The 20938-nt window shown below is 33.6% G+C and overlaps 1 protein-coding gene across 1 annotated transcript in view; it reads right to left on the bottom strand.

Moving 5' to 3' along the window:
* LOC123552826 (tyrosine-protein phosphatase 10D-like) overlaps positions 1-18746 on the bottom strand; it is a 31756-nt gene extending 13010 nt beyond the window's left edge. Inside the window, exons 1-18 of the mRNA XM_053536018.1 lie at positions 18471-18746; positions 17952-18116; positions 17262-17390; positions 15212-15357; positions 13648-13734; positions 12937-13003; positions 10870-11052; positions 9523-9672; positions 8731-8872; positions 8470-8537; positions 7033-7135; positions 6747-6842; positions 5283-5291; positions 2562-2649; positions 1762-1852; positions 1432-1508; positions 1099-1233; positions 9-131 (exon numbers count right to left, since the gene is read on the bottom strand). Of these exons, the coding sequence (XP_053391993.1) occupies positions 9-131; positions 1099-1233; positions 1432-1508; positions 1762-1852; positions 2562-2649; positions 5283-5291; positions 6747-6842; positions 7033-7135; positions 8470-8537; positions 8731-8872; positions 9523-9672; positions 10870-11052; positions 12937-13003; positions 13648-13734; positions 15212-15357; positions 17262-17390; positions 17952-18116; positions 18471-18540 (1929 nt within the window). The 5' untranslated portion in view covers positions 18541-18746. The remainder of the gene's footprint in view (positions 1-8; positions 132-1098; positions 1234-1431; positions 1509-1761; positions 1853-2561; positions 2650-5282; positions 5292-6746; positions 6843-7032; positions 7136-8469; positions 8538-8730; positions 8873-9522; positions 9673-10869; positions 11053-12936; positions 13004-13647; positions 13735-15211; positions 15358-17261; positions 17391-17951; positions 18117-18470) is intronic.
* Between the last annotated feature and the right edge of the window lie 2192 nt (positions 18747-20938).

Genomic DNA, 20938 nt, shown 5'->3' with positions numbered 1-20938 from the left:
AAACTTACCAGTTTTACTTCAAATATCTTGATTTTATAGTCTGACAGATCAGATTCTGATTGAAGGGATACAACCAAATCACCGTAGAACACTGGTTCCCCAAGGTCCGGCCAGTACTTATCACACTTGTGCTGAAATTATTTTAACATGTCCTTAAGAAATAGAATTACTTTAATTTTAAACACCACAAACCTCACCAAAATCAAGAAATTGATAATGTGGCATTTAGTGAAAATATTTTTGCTTATTGACAGTACAGTGCTCCCTCTCTGTGTACAGCTGCCCTCTGAACGACAATTCCCTCCCATCAACAACGCTTGCTACTGACTCCAAAAAAAATATGCTTGTTGTAATCTATTTTACTTCTCCACAACAACTCCCCCTGAACAACAACCAAAGTTTCCGTCTCACAAAGGTTATTGTTGTAGAGAGGGAGCACTGTATCTTATTTTCATGAAAACATGTACAACTCAATATGACTGTACTCAACGACTTGCTGTTTCAACGTTCTTGCTCAAAAACATGAAATTTAAATGATCAGAGAAAGAAAAAACTATGTGACCAATGTTCTTGGGTCTCTTGCGTGCGACATGCAGTCTTGTCGTACTAAATAGTTGTAATACATATAGCAGTAAAAGTTAAGACAGTTAAGTAGCTGGAGGCCCGCCCGCTTAGCTCAGTAGGTAAGAGCGTCGGTCTACGGATCGCGGGGTCGCGAGTTCGGTCCTCGGGCGGGGCGCATGTTCTCCGTGACTATTTGATAAACGACATTGTGTCGGAAATCATTAGTCCTCCACCTCTGATTCATGTGGGGATGTTGGCAGTTACTTGCGGAGAACAGGTTTGTACTGGTACAGAATACAGGAACTGGTTAGGTTAACTGTCCGCCGTTACATGGCTGAAATACTGTTGAAAAACGGCGTTAAACCCAAAACAAACAAACAAACAATGTGGCTTATCTAATTTACAATATATAACGAACTAAATCAACGATGGACGACAATGCTATTATTGCATTCTCTGTTTGAGACAAGAACATCTATGAGCAATGCATTGGTGTTTGAATATGTTTTGTCCGTGTCTAAATTTCAAACTTACCCGTCTATTTTCCGTAAGCTTTGTCAACATTACAATTGTATCTACGTTTTGTTCCCAAATCATTCGCCAGAAATCATCCAAAGTTGCTCGCATTGCACCTTGGGTTGCAATATATTCTCTTCGAGAATTATATCCCTTCAAACAAAAAAATCATATACATGTATGAAAAGGGCATAGCGTTATTTTATGAATACCCACTAATAAAGGAATATTTGACTTTGTATGTACCTTTTACCACAGAATCGGATACAAACTGATGGTATAATGAAACAATGTAACAACTTAACATAATTTAGTGTCATATACGGGCATCATTAAAGTAAGACTATTTACAGGAATGTAGTTTGCGTTGATGTAGTCAGATCCTTCTATGTCATCAGATGGTCGTAGTTTTACTCTAGAGTGATCAACTGAAATGGAAGAAAGAAACGTAATATCAAAACTGTGCTTGAGTTATCTCACCTAAACAAGTCACATATATGCTGAAATCATTTTGTTTAGTGACTTTGTCATGTATTTGAAAATAGTTTGTTATATCTTAAACACATATCTTAATTGACATTTTAAGCTTTGACCAACATTTTCTAGACAAAACACATGTCTAAACATAATTTATATGATACGTTAAATGGCATGATGAAATACCTTCAATATAGTACTCACAAGGAAGAATATTTGTATATCTGTTTTTAGGTCTGCAACACTGCTGCTCAGCTGCCGTCTTTGGGTGATTCGGACTTTTGTCTTTCAGCACCTTAAAGTTTAATAAACAAATTTAAAAACATTCTAAACCTAGAACATAACATAAGACGACCTCGCATAACCTTAATAGTTTAGATAACCGTTGTCTTAATAGAAATCCAGGAGAAAAATCATGTATAAACAATGCAACTCACGCGCTGTCAATACATGGTCTTTTTTTTAAATGCTGGGCAAGGGCAATATATTCATTCTTGTGTCCTTGTTTACTCTGTTTCGAACTGGGCTTTAAAAAAACAGTACGTAGATAACCGCAAGCGCATTGAATCGCATGTAATTTATTCATTTGTTTATTTCAATAATCATATTAACGATTTTTGGAAGTATCAATCGGTCTCTATCTAATATATGAAAAAATTATATAAATATTGGAAGCAGGTGAACACGTTTAAAGAACGGTTCATAGTCATAGTGTTTGCCAAGTTTGAACAAAATCAGAATACTGTTACCTCGGCACCCAGGATTAGCATACTCGGTTAAAATAATTTTAAAAAAGAACTTGAGGTTCTCGAAATGGAAAGTTGAAGTAGTAATAATTATACCTAAATTAGGCATTCAAGTATAGAATTTCTGTCTACTATCTTATTGTTCTCAACAATCAGGTATGTTTATTATAAAGCACATTGTTTAATGAAGTATGTATTTCCATAATCAAATTTTACTTTGTGGGAGCTAAGCAAACAAATAAAAGAAATTTATCAAACCTTATAGGCATCTGCGAAAAGCAGATCCTCATCTTTGTGCATCTTTTCAACAGCATCGGGAAATTCACTTAGCTTGATTGGCCCTTGCCTAAAAATTAATATCAATTAAATGAAGCAAAAATAGAATTGCCGGAAGCACTGGATAAAACTATATACATGTATGTGGACACAACAATTTGGATACACACAATCAGTATGCATATTCTGTTGTAAGCTGTTGTACCATTGCTAAATCGAAAAGATACTGGTCAGTAAAATATCCTTCGAAATCCTACATAATTTCAAAATGAGCAATTATTTGGTTTATGCAGTCAGAACGTACTTTTTTCTACGTTACATACTACTTTACCACATAACTGACAAACTCTAGTTTAATTTTTTAAAAAATGCTTAGGAGAAAAATATATATCTATATGTAATTTCAATAAAGCATTCTTTCCCTGTTATATCGTTAAACATTATACAATGTTGACTCGTAATGAAACTCTCCTTTCTTTTCAAAAAAAAAAAAAACAAACAAAAAAAAACAACAACAAGATTTCTTCTTGCATTATGCAAAACATATTTATATTGAGCTATTTTCTAGAGAGACAGGCGTTCTTCTTGTATAAACAATACATAACGATATATGATAATATATTAATTTTGATATTAAATCTTAGCCCTGTTTTCAAACATATGATTCATACTTCTTTAAGTTGTATGTTTATCTTCAGAAACTCAAATTAAATGCTACTGAATAACTCAGATACTGTATCGTTCTGCATGTTCATGATTAAAATATAAATATGTTACATTTACTAACAATTATGACAATAACAAAGACTATTTTGATTTCCATATTTCTCTCAATTGGATCGGTCTTTTATTGTAATAAACTGATATATAACACTTTAAAACTAGGATATAATACCATCAAGACGACGCCCAGATCAAAACAGTTCTCGTAAGAACGATTGTCTATGTACCTGTTGCTATAGAAATAATAATATTATCAAAGACAAAGACGAGGTTTCAAAAATCAAATGCTGAGGAAAATAGCATCCCAGATGATCCTTGCTGAGGTTGACCCTGAATAATGACACAGCACTGGAAATTTCTGAGACGTTTTTGAGCGTCTCCCATGTAACTTAGAGTCTAGAACTGGTTTTTGTAGGAAAGAGAGTTTTGTGTATATAGGTGCTATACACTAGACATGTTAGAAAACGAGCTGTCTATTCATAAAGTGCTAGGCTAAGTTAGTCGGATATGCGTGCATCTGAACAATTTCTATTTCTTTGCTCTTGGGCTTTCTCTCCCCCTGGCCAGCTAATTCTGTGTCTTTGTGTCTGTGTATTACTTTTATCTACTCCGTTCTAATATTAAGAATATAGTAGGTTTTATGCAAAATTAAACCGGTCCGAATTCCCCTCTGAATATTAGATAACCTTTTTGGTTAGGGGTAACACATTTACATGGAAGAATCTTACATTGGATTATTTAAACTTGAATCTTACATTGGATACATTCAAAATTGATTATAGCCTCGCAATACAACATTATATTGGACTCGTTTTATAATTTCAATATGATAAGAAATTCGTGTAAGCATCACTATGTATAAATTAGCCAGTATGCACACTGCTTTTTGACAATTGTTTATTTTATTCACTTTAATTTGCCTCTGTGTTTTCCCTTTTTTTCTGCCATGAGATACAATTATAGCTAGGTAGCTATCACGATACATCAGTATTTTCTTTAATAAATCAATGTTTCCTGAAAGGACTACCTCAATAGCCGAAGGTTTTCTAGAATTTTTATAGCGACAATTGCTAATTATTATTATCTGGATACTGGTACTTTATTGTAAATGTCCATGGCTGCCTTCTTTTGGATAAATAGCTGCTTAGATAGTTTCAGAAGTTATCTTGATAGTTTGCACTTTTTTTGGAAAGATTATCTCAACAGCCTTAAGTTTCCTAAAGTAATAAAAGTATCTTGAAAAAATAATTTATTGCGATAATGCATTCAGAAAATTGCAGAGCTTTGATGGAAAGTTTGAAATATCATTATAATAGGTACCATCGTGGCGTAACGTAACAGTATATATCCCGTTCATAGAAGCTTGAACCTTGTCCAAATGTACAAAAGTAGGTCCATATTCCATATACACGAACCACTTATTGCCATACAGGTTTTGAACGTTGCTATCATAAAGTTGCATATGGGTGAAAAGGGTAACAGAAGCGTTTATATGTTCCGTTTTCATTATTCTATTTCATTAAAATATCCCTTCTAAGGAACATTCTACGAAAAATTGAAAAGGAAGGACTTTTATGTACAGAGAAAGTTTAAAGTAACCGAACACAGTTTTTATCTTAAAATCGCACAGACGGTTCATTTACAACTAAAAATATAGCTTGATATCTCACTTGAAGTCCTGACATTTTCTGTAATTAGTTGTTCTATACCAGCATGGTACACGTTCATTATTGATTGGTCATGAATTAAGTTACCAAGGAATGCTTTCATCTTAAAAAACATATAGTAAAGGTTATGGAAAAACGATGTCATTCCTCGTGCAAGTAAATTCAAATTAACAATTTGACCAGGCTGTCGGGCAAAGTATTTAAAAAGTACAGGCTTTTGTAGATAAGCGCAGTGTTGGATAATGTAGTTGCGACGCAGGAGAATGTAATGCCCTGTAGTATATCTGTTATATATGGCTAATTCTATACATACCCTAAGATGCTGAAATCACAAAGAAGTTCTTCAATAAACCTTTATGCATATATAATTGAAGTAATGAGGCTATTTCACGAACATTGAGAATATGTTCTCAAGTAGATTTTATCGATTTTATTTTGTTGTCTTTAAGATATTAAATTAAAGGGCAAGGAATGCCTTTCAATAAGTTAATTTGATATGAACGCCATGCTGAAGCCTTTCATAACACTGTAAGAATTTTTAAAATCGAACATTTATTGAGAAAGATATGGCAGTTTCAAATTTAAGAAAATTGCTAATCATGGAGGCAGCCATTTTAGTGTGCTTATAACATTATTTACACGCTGCTGAATCCTTTATTTAACAAATACATTTAAAATACTAGAATTATTTCTTATGTTTCTTGAGTGCAAGATGTGGTACATGGTAATTTCTTTCATTATAGCTGGAAAAAGTAGATAAATTGTTTTACAGAAAAGAGTTAATATGGTTCAAATATTTATATAGAAATTTAATAAATCCACCATTTGGTTTTTGTTGCCATGGAAACACAAAAAAGCCGCCATTCAGATCAAATTTTGAAATGGTCATAACCGATTTAAAAGTCAAAAGGCATACCTGAAGACATTTAAATCGACTTAAAAGTCTAAAGGTTCGTGAAATAGTCTTTTAAATGATTTACGAAATTTTAGCAGACGGAATTTACGTAAGAACAGCATTTCCTTTCCCTTTGATAAGTTGGTATAATAATTATTTCATAATTTTCAGAAAAATGCGCTTATCACTGCCCTTGATATAAAAATACCATGCGGTTACTGTATACTGAATTATGTTTAATGAAGAGAAACATTACAAGTACTTCAGATAACATTTTTTTTTCTTAAAACAAGTTATCTGTTGTATGCACAATAGACAGATAACAATGCTAGAGCAACAAAGGCTATCCTTATTAAACTTGGACAGTTGCTTGGCCTACAAAGGATCTTCATATTGTTTTATAGTTCTATCAGAATAACCGATTGGATATCGATTGTGGCAAAGGAATATGCCCATAAACATTTTAAGTTTATTGATCGTTGGATAAGAACTGCAATTTTGAGTATTTGAGTACTTTTATGACCATAACTCTACAAAGACTTATAAGATCCAGTTGCTTATCGACAAGGTCGTGATTTTATGAGCTAATGTTAGAGAACGGACACCTGTACGCCGATTACAGCCGCCCAGATGTTTCAATAATGCGCCCCGTTTCACGGGCGTACTAAAGAAGCTGATGTTGAAATTGTTCAATGTAGAGTTATGTTTCTTAAGTTTTGCAGACCCTCTCATTGACATCTATTTATATCTTAAGTTTCATTGAAATCTCTTCCGTACTTTCGGACAAAAATGTTGACGGACCAATAGACGATAGCCAAAGAAATACAGTAAATTTATAATAAGATAACTTGTTTCAGTGAATAGTATGGAAAGAAGACATACCTGACAGCATTCTTTCGCCTTGGTTCTATTTTGTCCATACGAATACCTTCGTCGTGCGGCTGTGTACGCAGTCTTTCGACATCTTTGGCAAAACAACTAACAATGATAAAGACATAAGTACACAATTTTCACAACCTTTAGCACTACTTAAACGAAATCTTGCAAATGTTATAAAAGATGAACTTGTTAAATTGTTGCCGTAAAATATTTTGACATAATATTTTAGTGTATTTATTAAATTGGGTAAGAGTTGTTTACTTTGATAGGTTCATTACAAATTGCTTACACAAGCCGTTTCCTTCTCAGGACGAAAACAACGACACCAACAACGGCTATGACTACTAATGCTGATGATGTACCAGCTGCAATCGGTACTGTAAGGTCTGGAGCTGAGAAATAAAACACATATAAAATAATAACCCAATTCTTAATACTTTGTTCTAACATATTGTTTTAAATGGACTTTTTATTCGTGTTTGTTCAATATACACAGTTTAAGTTTTTAAATGATACAGGCTACCATTACTTACTAGTAACTACCAGATGTATTTTTGTCGACTAATGTATTGACTGAATGCTGAATAGAAATAGTACTGAAAAGCATAACTGCTGAAAAGCGCTTGTTTCTAATGCTTGCAATAGCGTGCCGTAAAAATAAACCATTAATTAGGCAAATGAAAACGCATACAAAGTTTAAATAGTTAAGTCTAAAAAGTTCCTTCCAATCAAAATCAGTATTATTATCACTTGAAATTTCAAACTGCATGCTTGGAGAATATGTATCATGCATATTCTTACTCTTAATATTTCATTTTTATTACATACCTATATGAATTTCTGTAAAATCTTGGCTTGTATTTTACAAGTAAATATGAGCAGACAAACAAAAATTCCGTATTGTACCTTCCGTATTGTATGCTGCCGGACTATTTTCATAAATATGCATGACCTGACACATTTCTATAAATAGCGCACATAAAATCTTCACTAAGTTCCATTTAATATCGATAAACATGGAAGATTTCGTTCAAAAACAAAACAAGAATCAAAATGGTAAAGGTATATAATAAAAGGGTCATTATAACAGTAGCTAGATCTGGGATTTTATATTCGGCTTTTGTAGATTTTGCAAGGTCGGATCACACTCGGCGCTTGCGCGCCTCTTGAGATCCGATCTGGCTAATCCACTCGAGCCGAATACAGAGTCCCAGATCAATCTACTGTTATAATAACCCTATTGTATTTGACTGCAAATTTCACTATTCTGTACTAAAAACAAGTACAGCATACTTTGTGTATAGCAAAAAGAAAACAGAATCAGACAAAAGATATCAAATCAAAACAACGAAACACAAATTTCTCATGTAGGTTTCTGCGGTTTACTTCGGTTTAGTATATTTTTTCTAAGGATTACTTAGTACAGCCGAAAAGCAAAAAAAAACCCCATACTTTTCGTACAAATGCGAGCTACAAGCAATACCTCAAATTTGCTTTGAAGAATCTTAAAACGCTTGTCTGGAAAAAGCTATCGTTATATGTATAGCCGTATCTAATACGTGTGTCCTACGTTTATTGTCGTTTAACTACGTTTATAGACGTAGCAAGCCCTTAATGCTTTGCAGTGAAAACTGGACTTAATCGGTTTTGCCCATTGATTGCCATAACATAAAGTTATTGCGCGGGACGTTGTGTGGGTAAAAGAAGTTAGCTTATAATAACTCACCCGTGGATATTGCCTTTGAATATTCTGTCTCGGTGCAGCCTCCATCTGTGCAAACGAATGTTTTCACCCTATATTATATAGAGATATAATAGTAAAATTTTGTGTATTTAATGTTTGGCAATGAGAATATTCTACAAAGCAATAAATGGAGGATGAAAAATCCACATAAATTCTTTATAGTACCATATAGCTAACCAATCGTTAAGATAATAGAGAAATTATATATATGTAAACATATGATATCAATATAAATGTTGAAACCTGTAACTACGTCCTGGTTGTAATTCTCCATTACAATATTTGTTATTTTGTTTGCCGGAACACTTGCCGTCTTCTCCCACAATAAAATCTTTGTACACGTGCTCAGGCGTTGTCGTTGTTGCTGCACGTTTTTTTCGGTTGCCTGAAATAGTACGTTCTTTTTTTCAAGTAAGAATTAAATGTAAAACTTACACTTACAGTGGCCTAAAGGTGACATGTGAAGTTTAGTCTGACAAAATCGCAAAAACCAGCCAAAATTGATGATGTTTTTTTACGAAAACGATCGCCAAATGACCAAGTTAATTCCTGTTTTATAAAACTAAAACACCTATCAAAGTGAAATGGTATTACTATTTTTGGTGAAACAACACTTCGCAGGTCTTTACTACCCCAAGAATGGCCAGGTGTGGTGCTCTTAATTAATGCAAAATGTCAGCATACAATTTTGAAATTTTGACTTACCGTATTTGAATTTCAGCATACTTACTACCATACATGGATGAATATGTAAAGGTCCAGGATCAGATACCTTATGTAGCCTATGGGTAACAACCGGGGACCAGTCAGTATTAGTGTTTCAAAAATATCTCTATTTTGACAATGATACAGTCTAAAAGACTTTTAACCTGGTTCGAACCATATAGTATAGAGATATAGCCATACCCTACATGACCGGTTTGTGTTCGGATTACTTTTGACCATTTATTGAAAGCTTTTGATTTGCTTAAATCCCTACAACAGGAAAGTGATGCGACATCAATAAACAACAAATTGATATTTCTTAAAACATACCAGTGTAAAAAGTAGGACACTGCACTGTCCAATTTTCTGGTGTAGCTATGTAAGGTGGAATAGCATCCATGTCTTTGACTTGAAACCAGCTCTTATACTTCTCTTTTACTTTCTTGTTAAAATCTGTTGTGCTTCCTGTGAAACTTGTGTCTGATTGTTAAAACAATTGAAATCAACCTTCTGAATAATTCAGTAAAATGAAAATATTCTGTAACAGAATAACATATTTAGTAATTCATATCTTACCACTTACCACCCAGCATATATTGTTGTCTTGAAGGACTTTTTCCAAGATATGGAATATTATAATAATGAGAGTCTAAAGTTCTAGGTAACTGACTTTTCTCTTTTTGTTTAGTCTCAGAACTAGAGATCATCTGTCTCGGTGAAGCACAAAAATATCATACTCAAAATAGACTTTAAGTTACATACTTAGTCTAATAAGATGAAGCAGTCTGAAATTATAATAATGCTTGTTTCTTCCTACTTACTGACACTGGTATTTTCTCAAAAAATAATTTTTACTCTAGGGTCATCTCAAAGATGCAGAAATAGAAATATATATTTTTTTTGTAGAGTGGCAGAGTGGTTTCTGTTAAAGGACTCCAACGACTGATGCCAGTCTATACTCAAATCACATATGTTCCATTTGAAAAAAAATATTTGAAATTTGATTCTTTTGGTTTTTCATCTTGTACACGTTTCGTTTTACCGGATTCTATAATATTGGCAACATATGCCCATGCTTGTTTTATACCAAAGAGTCTACTTCGGTAATAGTCTGTATTACGATCCTATGTTTTGTCCACAGGAGGATATTCAAATTATGAATAATTATATCCCTTTTTTCAAAATATTAGATAATTAGAGCATGGAAAGATCGATAAGAATATACGAGGGGCGTTCAATATGTAATGTTATTCCATATGTAGTTCCGTAACCGCTGGTTATTTTTAGATGCGGTTTTCGGCACATTGTGCCGAAAACCGCATCTAAAAATAACAAGCGGTTACGAAACTACCTACGGAGTAACATTACATATTGAACGCCCCTCGTAGAATAGTATTAATTGACAAAAAAGACACCATTATCTAGTCGGTTACCAGGCTAGTTTGTTGTGTATTCCGTCGCTGATTTATAAGTAAATTTCAATGCGTCATATGCACTATAATTCCGGTCAGAATATTAAGTATCAGGGATAATCCATGCTTAAGAAATTAGTTTCTGCTACAGTTTGTGAAGTAACAATAAAGAGTTGCTGTAAGATATCTTAATGCATCTTAATGTAGCTCTGCTAAGAATTATTAAAATGTAGTTACTCGACTTAAAGAAAAAATATTGCTGAACCTGTTGCTTGGCTTTCCTGGGCAACAACTACACCCCATCTTTTCAGCTGACCGTTACGTATATTGCATAGGAGGTCATTCAAAGGAAGCTTCACGGCTATTTGTCTCTCGTCATCTGAAACCTTAGCCTTACTTGGCTGCATCAATAAACTATCGACTGTTTCTTCGATAAGTTTCAACGGGGCTGAAATGTAATATTAACCAAACATCTAGAAATATATTTACGTTGAAGAAGTGAAACAAAGTTAACGGTCAAAATAAATCTACCATACTTTGCAGTAAATACGTATTTGTTCATCAGGCCTTAAATATATACTGGGCGTCATTGAAAAGTTACCACTTAATATATACCTCTTTATTTTTTTTTACAATATCGACGTCATTTTTTCATGGCCTGTGCGCGGTCTATTACTCATTAACCCTGTCTGATCATGTCTCCTAACCCATTTCATGACTGTCAGGTGAGAACAGCACATACGACGTGCTATTTCACGACATACAAGTTCGGCGTCAACCGTGCCAATGGCCTGATGGCGTTGATTGGGCCTTAAACGTGGAATTCTTAGCAAAGATATTCTGCTTTCTTAACGTATTCCTTTTAGTCTTTCGACTAACTTTCAAGTGCGATGAATGCTTTGCGATAGAATTTTCGTACATGTCGACATTGCTCGTAAAAGTCATTTTGCACGTGCAGCCCGTGCCTCAAATGGAGTTCATCGAATTTGACAATCTTTACACCAATGACGTCTCAGATGCATCAGAAATGTAGTCGAGTTATGCTTTTAACACAGTCTAATGTGATTTTTAAAATATAAGGCCCATTATGTTGGTAAATTTTCAGTGACGCTGAGTATACATAAAAGTTTCAAAAGTACAGAGACACATTTCTTACTTAAAAAAAGACAGGCGATCAAGCAAATGTACGAGTAGTGAATTCCAAAATGAATTACATCTCATACTGTTATAGTAGAGTACTAATAGAATACTTGGAGTGTTAAGCAAATGCCGTTGTAGACTATGGGCTGCCGGTTATAAAATATAAAACAAACAAAGACAAAATAGAAACAAACTGAAAACATAAACTTTTCTTAATAATTACAACAGACAAACAAAATAGATTTCCTTTCTAAGTCAAAGTTTCAAGCATTATATTCAGAATTGTAACACATAAATAGATTTATTTTTCTTTACTTTGATCATTAAGCCAATTTCAGATGAATTTGTTATACTGAATTAAATTCCAGTCAAAATATTTAACTATATATTTCCCGCTGCTTTCAAAACGATAATAAAATAAAAGAAGAAAAAGACGCCTGAAAATTTTTACCGACATGCGCTAGAAATATTATTCACCAACTTGGTATTAGAATTTAGGCTAGAGAGTGCCGGGTTTTTACTTGATGATTAAGATAAATATTGAATCCTGTCGTAAATTTGTATTTCTACAAGTTTCTTACCTTAATTCACCGAAGTATTCACAGACGAAGCAATATCATGTTTTTTCGATTTTGTTATTTTGAGCAAGCGTCACTTTAGATAATGCCAATGACATTAATACAATAAAAGAAAGACATAAATAAATACAAGTAATACACTTTTCAATACCCCTTTCGATTTTGCCAGGCACTATGCAGTTTGAAATTTACAGAAACTTACCATTCCAAGAGGACAAAAATACAAAGATGGCCGAACGGGGTGGGAGGGTGGGGGGGGGGGGGGGAAAGAAAAAAGAAACGGCTTATAATCTAACCATTGTACAGTCCAAACACAAATATCCGTTACTCCAATCCCCTCTCACAGATAGCTAACCTTTAGAAGTAATCCTTATAAAACAATATGATTACCTCCACAATAATGGTACATAATAGACTTCATCAGGTTTTGTTTCTTTGTTTCCAACTAGCCTGACGTTACTTTTCCATATCTTTAGAACGAACACGGTTCAGAGCCTAATGATCATTGAATTTGATAGGGTATATATTGAAGTAGATTCATGTGAGATTTGCATTATTTTAAGAAAACAAATATAGGAAATGGGTTAAAAATGGTACACACGAATGATACTCACCACCTGGTCTAACAGTTATCGATTTTGTTACCACCGTGCCATTTCCGACAGTCGTAGCAGCAAAAACCTAAAAGAAAATGTATCATTATTACTTAACGAACAAAAAAATTGCAAAAATTGTGGGAGTCTATCAATCTTAAGTTTTATATCATCGCTTTAGTTCTTATGTTCGTATCGCCTTTAAATAAAAGATACATAGCTAAATTAAGATGAGGATATGTTTTTCTGTAAAACATGCAAAAGATACTTCGCTATATAAGCAGCTTCCGAGAAAATAAAGACGTGATAAATTGACCAGAATATCTTTAAAACTTATTTGCGACTAATCATGATTTTTTCTATCGATTTATGCAACAGGTTACTCCAATACTTATAAGAGCATTTCATATGATAGCGCACTCATATTTTTCGACATTTTCCGAAATGAAAAAGGCAAGACTTGTGTAACTGAATTATTGTATTGCAATATATTACACGTTCATTTTTTTACAGCAATGAAAACAACTGGCATGCAATAATTCAACCAACTCTTTTTAGTCAAATAAAACCATAATTTGAATTAATTTCGACCAAGAGCTCTCCTCTCCGACTTGGCATGATCACATTTTTCTGAACTACAAACAACTCGATATAATAAATTTCGTAACATGTCATTTACAAGTAATAAGCTAAAGTACGATATGTATTTAAAGATACACAAGATACACTAACCTGGACAGAGTACACACCAGGAAACATGCCTTGATAAAAATAGTTAGTCGTAATATTGTCTTTTGTGCCAAAACTGACTGTTTTACCCTGCAAAAAACAAAACACATTTCCCTTTTTAGGTTTGAAATAGAAGACAAAGCAGATATAAAAAAAACTTTTAAAACATTTTAGATATCCTAGTCAAACAAACACGTAAAACTTGTCGTCTTTTCTAAAACTAATACCTATTTTCACGAAGATGAGCTAGAGGATATTTTCTTTCTTTTTGTAAGATGTAATTCTATTCATTGAGTGAGCTGCGAAAATAATATTCTATTATTTTAGAAGCTCGCCATCCTTATTTATCTTGTATGTATCTTTATGAAGACCATTTACTATAAACTTTGACCTATATTTGTGATCTTTTACGAGAAATCCTAAATAAACACAATTGTCGAAACCTCCAACATCTCTCGATAGTTTTAGGACGAAACTTCTTAAAACATTTACACAAATGTGCTGAATAGTTCATCAAAATCAATAGTGTAAAATTATTTTAGGACCTCTGTGCATTTTTAAAAACTCACAAAAATACAATTGCACATATTCAATTAATAAATAAATTAACATTCTACTCTAAATGAGTGTGAAATTTCATAAAATGTTCTTTAAATGTTGTGAAAGATTCTGTTAAAATATTAAGTAAATAAACTACAAAACGTTAAAAACTTTCCGACATTTCCTTTTAATTGGCCAACGTATATAATATGAAGTGACTGTTAAATGAAATGATAAAAACCATATCTTTTCTTCATTTCTAAAGAAATATATTAGTATGCTATTACCATCACAAGGACTGGTTCTAAAGGCATGCTGATTTTTTTAAGAAAACAAATATTTACGGGTTACCCGTATTGTTCAGTAGATATGCCCTATGAATTTAAACTCGTATATATACGACCCTACTATGCGTCTACCATATATTTATTGGGTACAAATGTATTTATATCTATGAATGTAAATCTAATCAATAATGTTATAAACACAGTGATCGATTCATTGCATCAGTACTGAAAAATATGTGAAAATATCAGTTTTTATACATGACCTTTTGGGCTCTGCAATTTGCAAATAAGGGTCATACATTTGTGTACATGTTCAGATAAACCTGTGATGTTTTCACTTTAAATAAGATCAGTCTCTTCAAGCATCAATATTCCAGCCCTTAATACTTTTCCTTTGGTGAATTGCAATACATTTATTCTCTGCACTCACAGGCGCAAATTATTTCTAATGGTTTGTTTTCAGTGCAATATATGTCGTAAATAACGATTTTTATCTTTTCGATTTGCAAAGTTTCAAATTTTCATTTTTAATGTCTTGCCTGGCCCATAATAAAGGCATTTAAAAATACAAACGAGAACAATAAATTTCATAAATTCTAAAACGTCTGAATTTGTATTTCTAAAGCACATATTGATGGCTCACAAATATTGGTATCCAAATTGTTTGGTCAAAGCGTTGCATTAATTACTGTTTGCGTAATTTGCGTATTTGATATTGGCAGATGGTTTTATATACATACATCACTGTCTTTGAATTTGATGTAATATCTCTGGATGACTCCATTCTTATCCCTGTCTTTTGGTGGGGTCCATGTTACTTTTACAGATCTATTTTTAGTAACATCGTCCTCTGATTTTAGACTCAAACGGCGAATATTCCCCGGCCCTGTAAGAGTATAAATCATAATTTCTTTCTGAAGTAGGTTTTATTAATTCTTGTCTCCATAGACTTTGTCATTTCAAATTTCTCATATGTACATGTGTGTAATAATTGAGTCCTTCTCTTTTGCATTTTCTTGATTAATTTGTAAAATGTGTGATATATATATTTTTTTCAATTTTGTTTCGGTATGATAAAAGAATTTCGCATTGCTGTTCGCGAGATATTAATATTATAAACATTCATGAAAATAATCCGCCTGGGCTGACAGTATTCTCATCATTTTGACAATAATTACTGTTCCAGCACTACATTATTTAGATAATATCTTTATCTCGCCCCGAACCAGCTAGAAAAAATAAAACACTTATACAGGCTCTGATTAGTGAACGCGAGTTTCTATAGCCTGCCATCAGATCTATTCCTTAGTATTAATAGGATATGGTTTAAAACTGGTCTTGGTTTTTCCTTAGGTCAATTATAAAAAGTTACAATATAATTATTTATATATTTAACAACTTTAATGAACTGGGGAAAGTTCGTCTTTAAAACAAAATAAAAACTCCAAAAATTAAATTGTAAGTCCACACAAAAATCCTTACCAGGTAGAGATAGGTCAAAATACACCTCAAAATTGGATGTTTTGTTTGTTTGTTTGTTATGGGTTTAACGCCGTTTTTCAACAGTATTTCAGTCATGTAACGACGGGCAGTTAACCTAACCAGTGTTTCTGGATTCTGTACCACCCAGTACAGACCTGTTCTCCGCAAGTAACTGACAACTTCCCCACATGAATTATCAGAGCTGGAGGACGAATGATTTCAGACACAATGTCGAACTCGCGACCCCGTGATGTAACATGCATGTTGTACTATAGAAAAGTGGTCTCGATTTTTCCCTACGACTAGGAATGAAAACGTTACAATATAAGCTATTTAAAGTAACAACAAATGAAAGTAATTCTATCAAGGATACCTGCGCATGACACTTCGTCTCATGATGGTGTACAATTGTGTTAAGTTACATCAAAATCCCTCCATGCATAAAGAAGAAATGCTTCGGACAAAGTCATTCTTGTATCTGACCTTAGGCCTCTAAGTATGACCTTGACCTTAGACCTAGGGACTAGGGTCTTGCGCACTCCGTCTTGTGGTGGTGAACATTTGTTTCAAGTTATATCAAAATCCCTCCATGCATGAAGAAGAAATGCTCCGGACAAAGTTTTCATTCTTGTATCATTTGACTTCTAAGTGTGACCTTGACCTTAGTTCTAGGGACTTGGTTCTTGCGCATGACACTCCGTCTCATAATGGTGACCAATTGTGCCAAGTTACATCAAAATCCCTCCATGCATGAAGAAGATATGCTCCGGACAAAGTCATTCTTGAACTTGAACTTTGATCTCTACGTGTGACCTTGACCTTAGACCTACTGACCTGGTTCTTGCACATGACACTCCGTCTAATGATGGTGAACAATTGTGCCAAGTTACATCAAAATCCCTCTATGCATGAAGAAGAAATGCTTCGGACAAAGTCATTCTGGAATTTGACCTTTGATTTCTAAGTGTGACCTTGACCTTAGACCTAGGGACCTGGTTCTTGCGCTTGACACTCCGTCTTATGATGGTGAACAACTATGCCAAGTTTCATCAAAATCCCTCCATTCATGAAGAAGATATGCTCCGGACAAACTCTGTGAACGCCGCCCGCCCGCCAGGGGCGTTCCCATAATACGTCCCGTTTTTCAAACGGACGACTTAAATGACTTTCATGTTAAAACAATTGTTTAGTGATGGTTTTACAGTGAGGTTAGAACATTTTGGTATAATTCTAAGAACGGCAAGGTGATTTTTGTTATTAATGCACCTTTAGGCATTTTCAAATGAAATTACTATTAGTAAAACGTACGAGCTTCAGCAGTCTGTCCTGTTACTGATACAGACGATGTGTTGCCGGCGTCAGTTGTTGCAATCACTGTAATATTATAAATCCAATACTCATCAAGACATGTCACTGTGCATTCGGTAGCATTGAAATCTGAAAATATAGAAATTTTCTATGCTAATTGTTATTCGATATCTGCGAAAACAAAATTTCAAAAATTAAATCTATCTGCAGTTGACACTTATGAAAATTTAGGTACAAAACTCACAAGGTATAAATTTTAAGGGTAATCAAACCTTAGATTAATTGTAACTTATGCAATTATTAGTACTAGCAAGTGTTTGGATTCATAAACAAGGACGATATCAACATTGTATGACACATGTCTATAGATAATAAAAATAAAGTCCATAATTGGACCATAACTCCGGACAAATAATCGGACATGACATTCCAAAAGAGCCATACATAAAGATATTGAACTTGAATGTCGTGACAAAATACGCATATTCACTTCATGTTAATGATGGATATCAATATTTTATACAAACTGGAAATAATAGAGTCGAGTACAAACAAAAGCGTGACGGACGGAATGGAGAACGGACAGTTCAAGCACTAAATGTCTCCCGGGTCTTAGATTCCGGTGGCATAAAACATCCAGGACTGCCCTGAAACAATTATAACAATGAATAAACCTTGTTTCTCACTCACCAATCCCTGTTTCGCATGGTGTTATCTTTATACTCGTGTTTTTTAAATCCATGACAGTAACAGTGTATTTTGTAGGACCGGTGTATCGGTTTGGTGTTTTCCAAGTAACGTTAAGACTCGTTGCACTCTTTGTAATGGCTTTAGGGTCTGACGGCATCCTCGGCTCTAAAATATATAAATTTGAAAAGTTGCCAAAATTGGTTTTAATATATTTACTTATTATCGGTTCGTCTGATTTACATCTCATAAGTTCGCTTATTCGTTAGAAATTATCAAAACAGAGCATTTTACTACATTTTGACTACAGAGCATTCGAAATCACAAGTTTTATCAGGTCTTTTCTAGAACTAATTTAAAAATGCATAAAATTGCATTTTGTCACACAAGTCACACCATGTACCGGTAATAGCTAATAGCTAATCAGTATGAGATGAAAAATAAAAGTTTAACAAAAACAATAACATACAGGATTGGCGTTTTTCAATACAAAAATGAAACAAACAGAAATATAGAACTTACTATCAATCTTTGTTTGAGTAGTATTTTGTGCAAATTCCCCAGGACCTACTTTGGTGTTAGCAGCAATCATAATAGTATAGTTGCTATATGGTAAAAGGTTCCTTATCGTGTGACTTGTCTCATTTGAACTGGTGTCATTCGTCCAGCTTACATTAATGTCTATATTCCGAATTTTTATTGTGTATTTGGTTAGAATGCCGTTTGTTTGGCATGGAGGTGACCAGTCCAAATCCGCCGACTCAGTTGTTGTTTGCACAGTTAAATTTTCAATATCACTAGGCGCTAAAATGTAAATAAAATCTTATTAGAGTTAAATATGTGTATCAAAATACAAACAGATTTAATTAGCACATGCATGGCAATGTTAATATTCAAGTTGTTTTCTAAAAATTCAAATGTCTCTCGAAAACAATTTTCATTCTTACCGTCTAAGAATTCAAAGATAGGCCATTTGAATTCCTGTCTACATAATTCGCTTAACAGTTCAGAAGAAGAAGTCTTTATTAATATAGTTTGGCCATTTTGTGACCAGTATGGAACCAATATGAAATATGGTAGCCAAGAAAAATACATAAAGGCCTTATCAGATTGAACAAAGCTTCTATATCCAGCGTGTTTGTTGCATATAGACAACTTTTGACCATCTTGTCAAAGACCATGTTTCCTTTAAGATTAACACTGGAGTCATTCATTATCGCAGATAAATGGATTAAATAATGATCCATAAACAATATGTAATGAAATAAAAAAAAGATCAAAATTAGCCAAGAATATCATTAATTTAAACAACATTTATCTCGAGTTTGAAAACTTTTCAAACCCGCAATATAGACAAAATGGTGCGTCGATCAAATTTCCTTTAAGATGCCATTCAAACATAGAAGCTAAAATATACGCCATAAGGCATCTTCTCACTTGGAAATCATTATAGGAAAAATGATATTTTATACTGACTTGATTCTTTTGTCCTCAGATAGCAACCGTCACACCAACCAAAGGGTCCCGCTCCCTCAGATGTAGATGCACTCATAGTTATATTGTAATACCAGTAAGGACGTAAATGCGACAAGCGATATGACAGATCACTTTTATTGTAAGAGATACTCTGCTCAACTATTTCGCCGTCTTCAGAATTCCAACAGGTTCTATTTTCCCATTCGTAATTAATTGTATAATTCATAATGACACCATTGGCGTCCTCTATTTTCAGCGGTATCCATTTTATCACGATTTCCTCTTTGGTGGTAGATGTAATTTCTACAGACGGTGACGCTGCCGGGACTGCAATTTTGAAACATAAAGCGTTAGGCACACATTTAGGAATTCTAACAATACAATATGGCAATGTGTTTACTCATTCAGGTTGTTTGCAAATATATTGATGTATGTTCACTTATTATCATGAATCAAATCTGACGAAAATGGATACCTATACCGACGTAGATAGAATAATATCAGATGGATTTGATAACGAAACTGAATTGAAGATAGATGACGTCGTATACCTACGTCATTATGATATGAACAAGTTGTGTGTATACACAAACACAATGCTGACAATATTCTTTACATTTTATCAGATTCTGAATATGAATCACAGTAATATTTACTGTAATATTCAAAAACAAAACCGGCCTCTGTATGACAGAAGTTTGAGCTAAAGTAGGAAACTGTTTAATTATAGAAATTTATTAGGGTAAGGGTTAAAGAGGGCTAATTATTTCGCAAATGATATAACGCACAGACACATAATATTATATTCCACATGTAAGCTATTGTGATTTTTCGTAGTCACGTTTTCCCTATCTTCACACAACAAAGTACAGCCATTATGACATAGATCTAGCAATATGAAGCTACCCCTTGAAAAATCTAGACATAGCTCGCAATACTGTTTAAACACTGTCATTTTTGTTACAATATGCAGTTACAGCGGTGTTAACTTAACACAACGTATCATGTAAGTTCAATGTCTTTGACCTTGAATGCGATGATCTTTTCAAAGCTTATTCTTGCATATAACAACTCTTTTTACTCAATCCGCCCATGTATAAACACGGCTATTACATGATGTATTATTTTTGAAATGCTTTGCCTAGGACGTATCATATACGTATTCTAAATAAGTATTTAATAAAACATAAATGTATTTTTTTGAAACTCTACTCGTGTTCACCGAGTGTGTAAGTATTGTGCAAAATCATGGGTATTGTCACGTTTGTAATAAAATAAATGACAAAAAAATGTTTAAAAACATTCAATACAACGTCATGCTGTTGGTAGTGTTGTTTATTTGCTTGCCCCGGTTTTAGATATCTGAAACATGTAAACCGTTTCCCACAAAATGGTAATAAAATATTGTTCCAGAATAGTAAAGACATTTAGTCTTCGTGTCGTAATTTTTTATGTTAGGAGAGCGACAATACACGTTTGTTTTTGGGTATTAACGTCTGCAGAAGCCATAGGGA

This window comes from Mercenaria mercenaria, unplaced genomic scaffold (genome assembly GCF_021730395.1).
Source record: "Mercenaria mercenaria strain notata unplaced genomic scaffold, MADL_Memer_1 contig_672, whole genome shotgun sequence".
In the NCBI taxonomy this organism is placed as follows: domain Eukaryota; kingdom Metazoa; phylum Mollusca; class Bivalvia; order Venerida; family Veneridae; genus Mercenaria; species Mercenaria mercenaria.
Note: the sequence above shows the minus strand (reverse complement) of the source record. Positions and strands in the feature narration are given on the sequence as shown.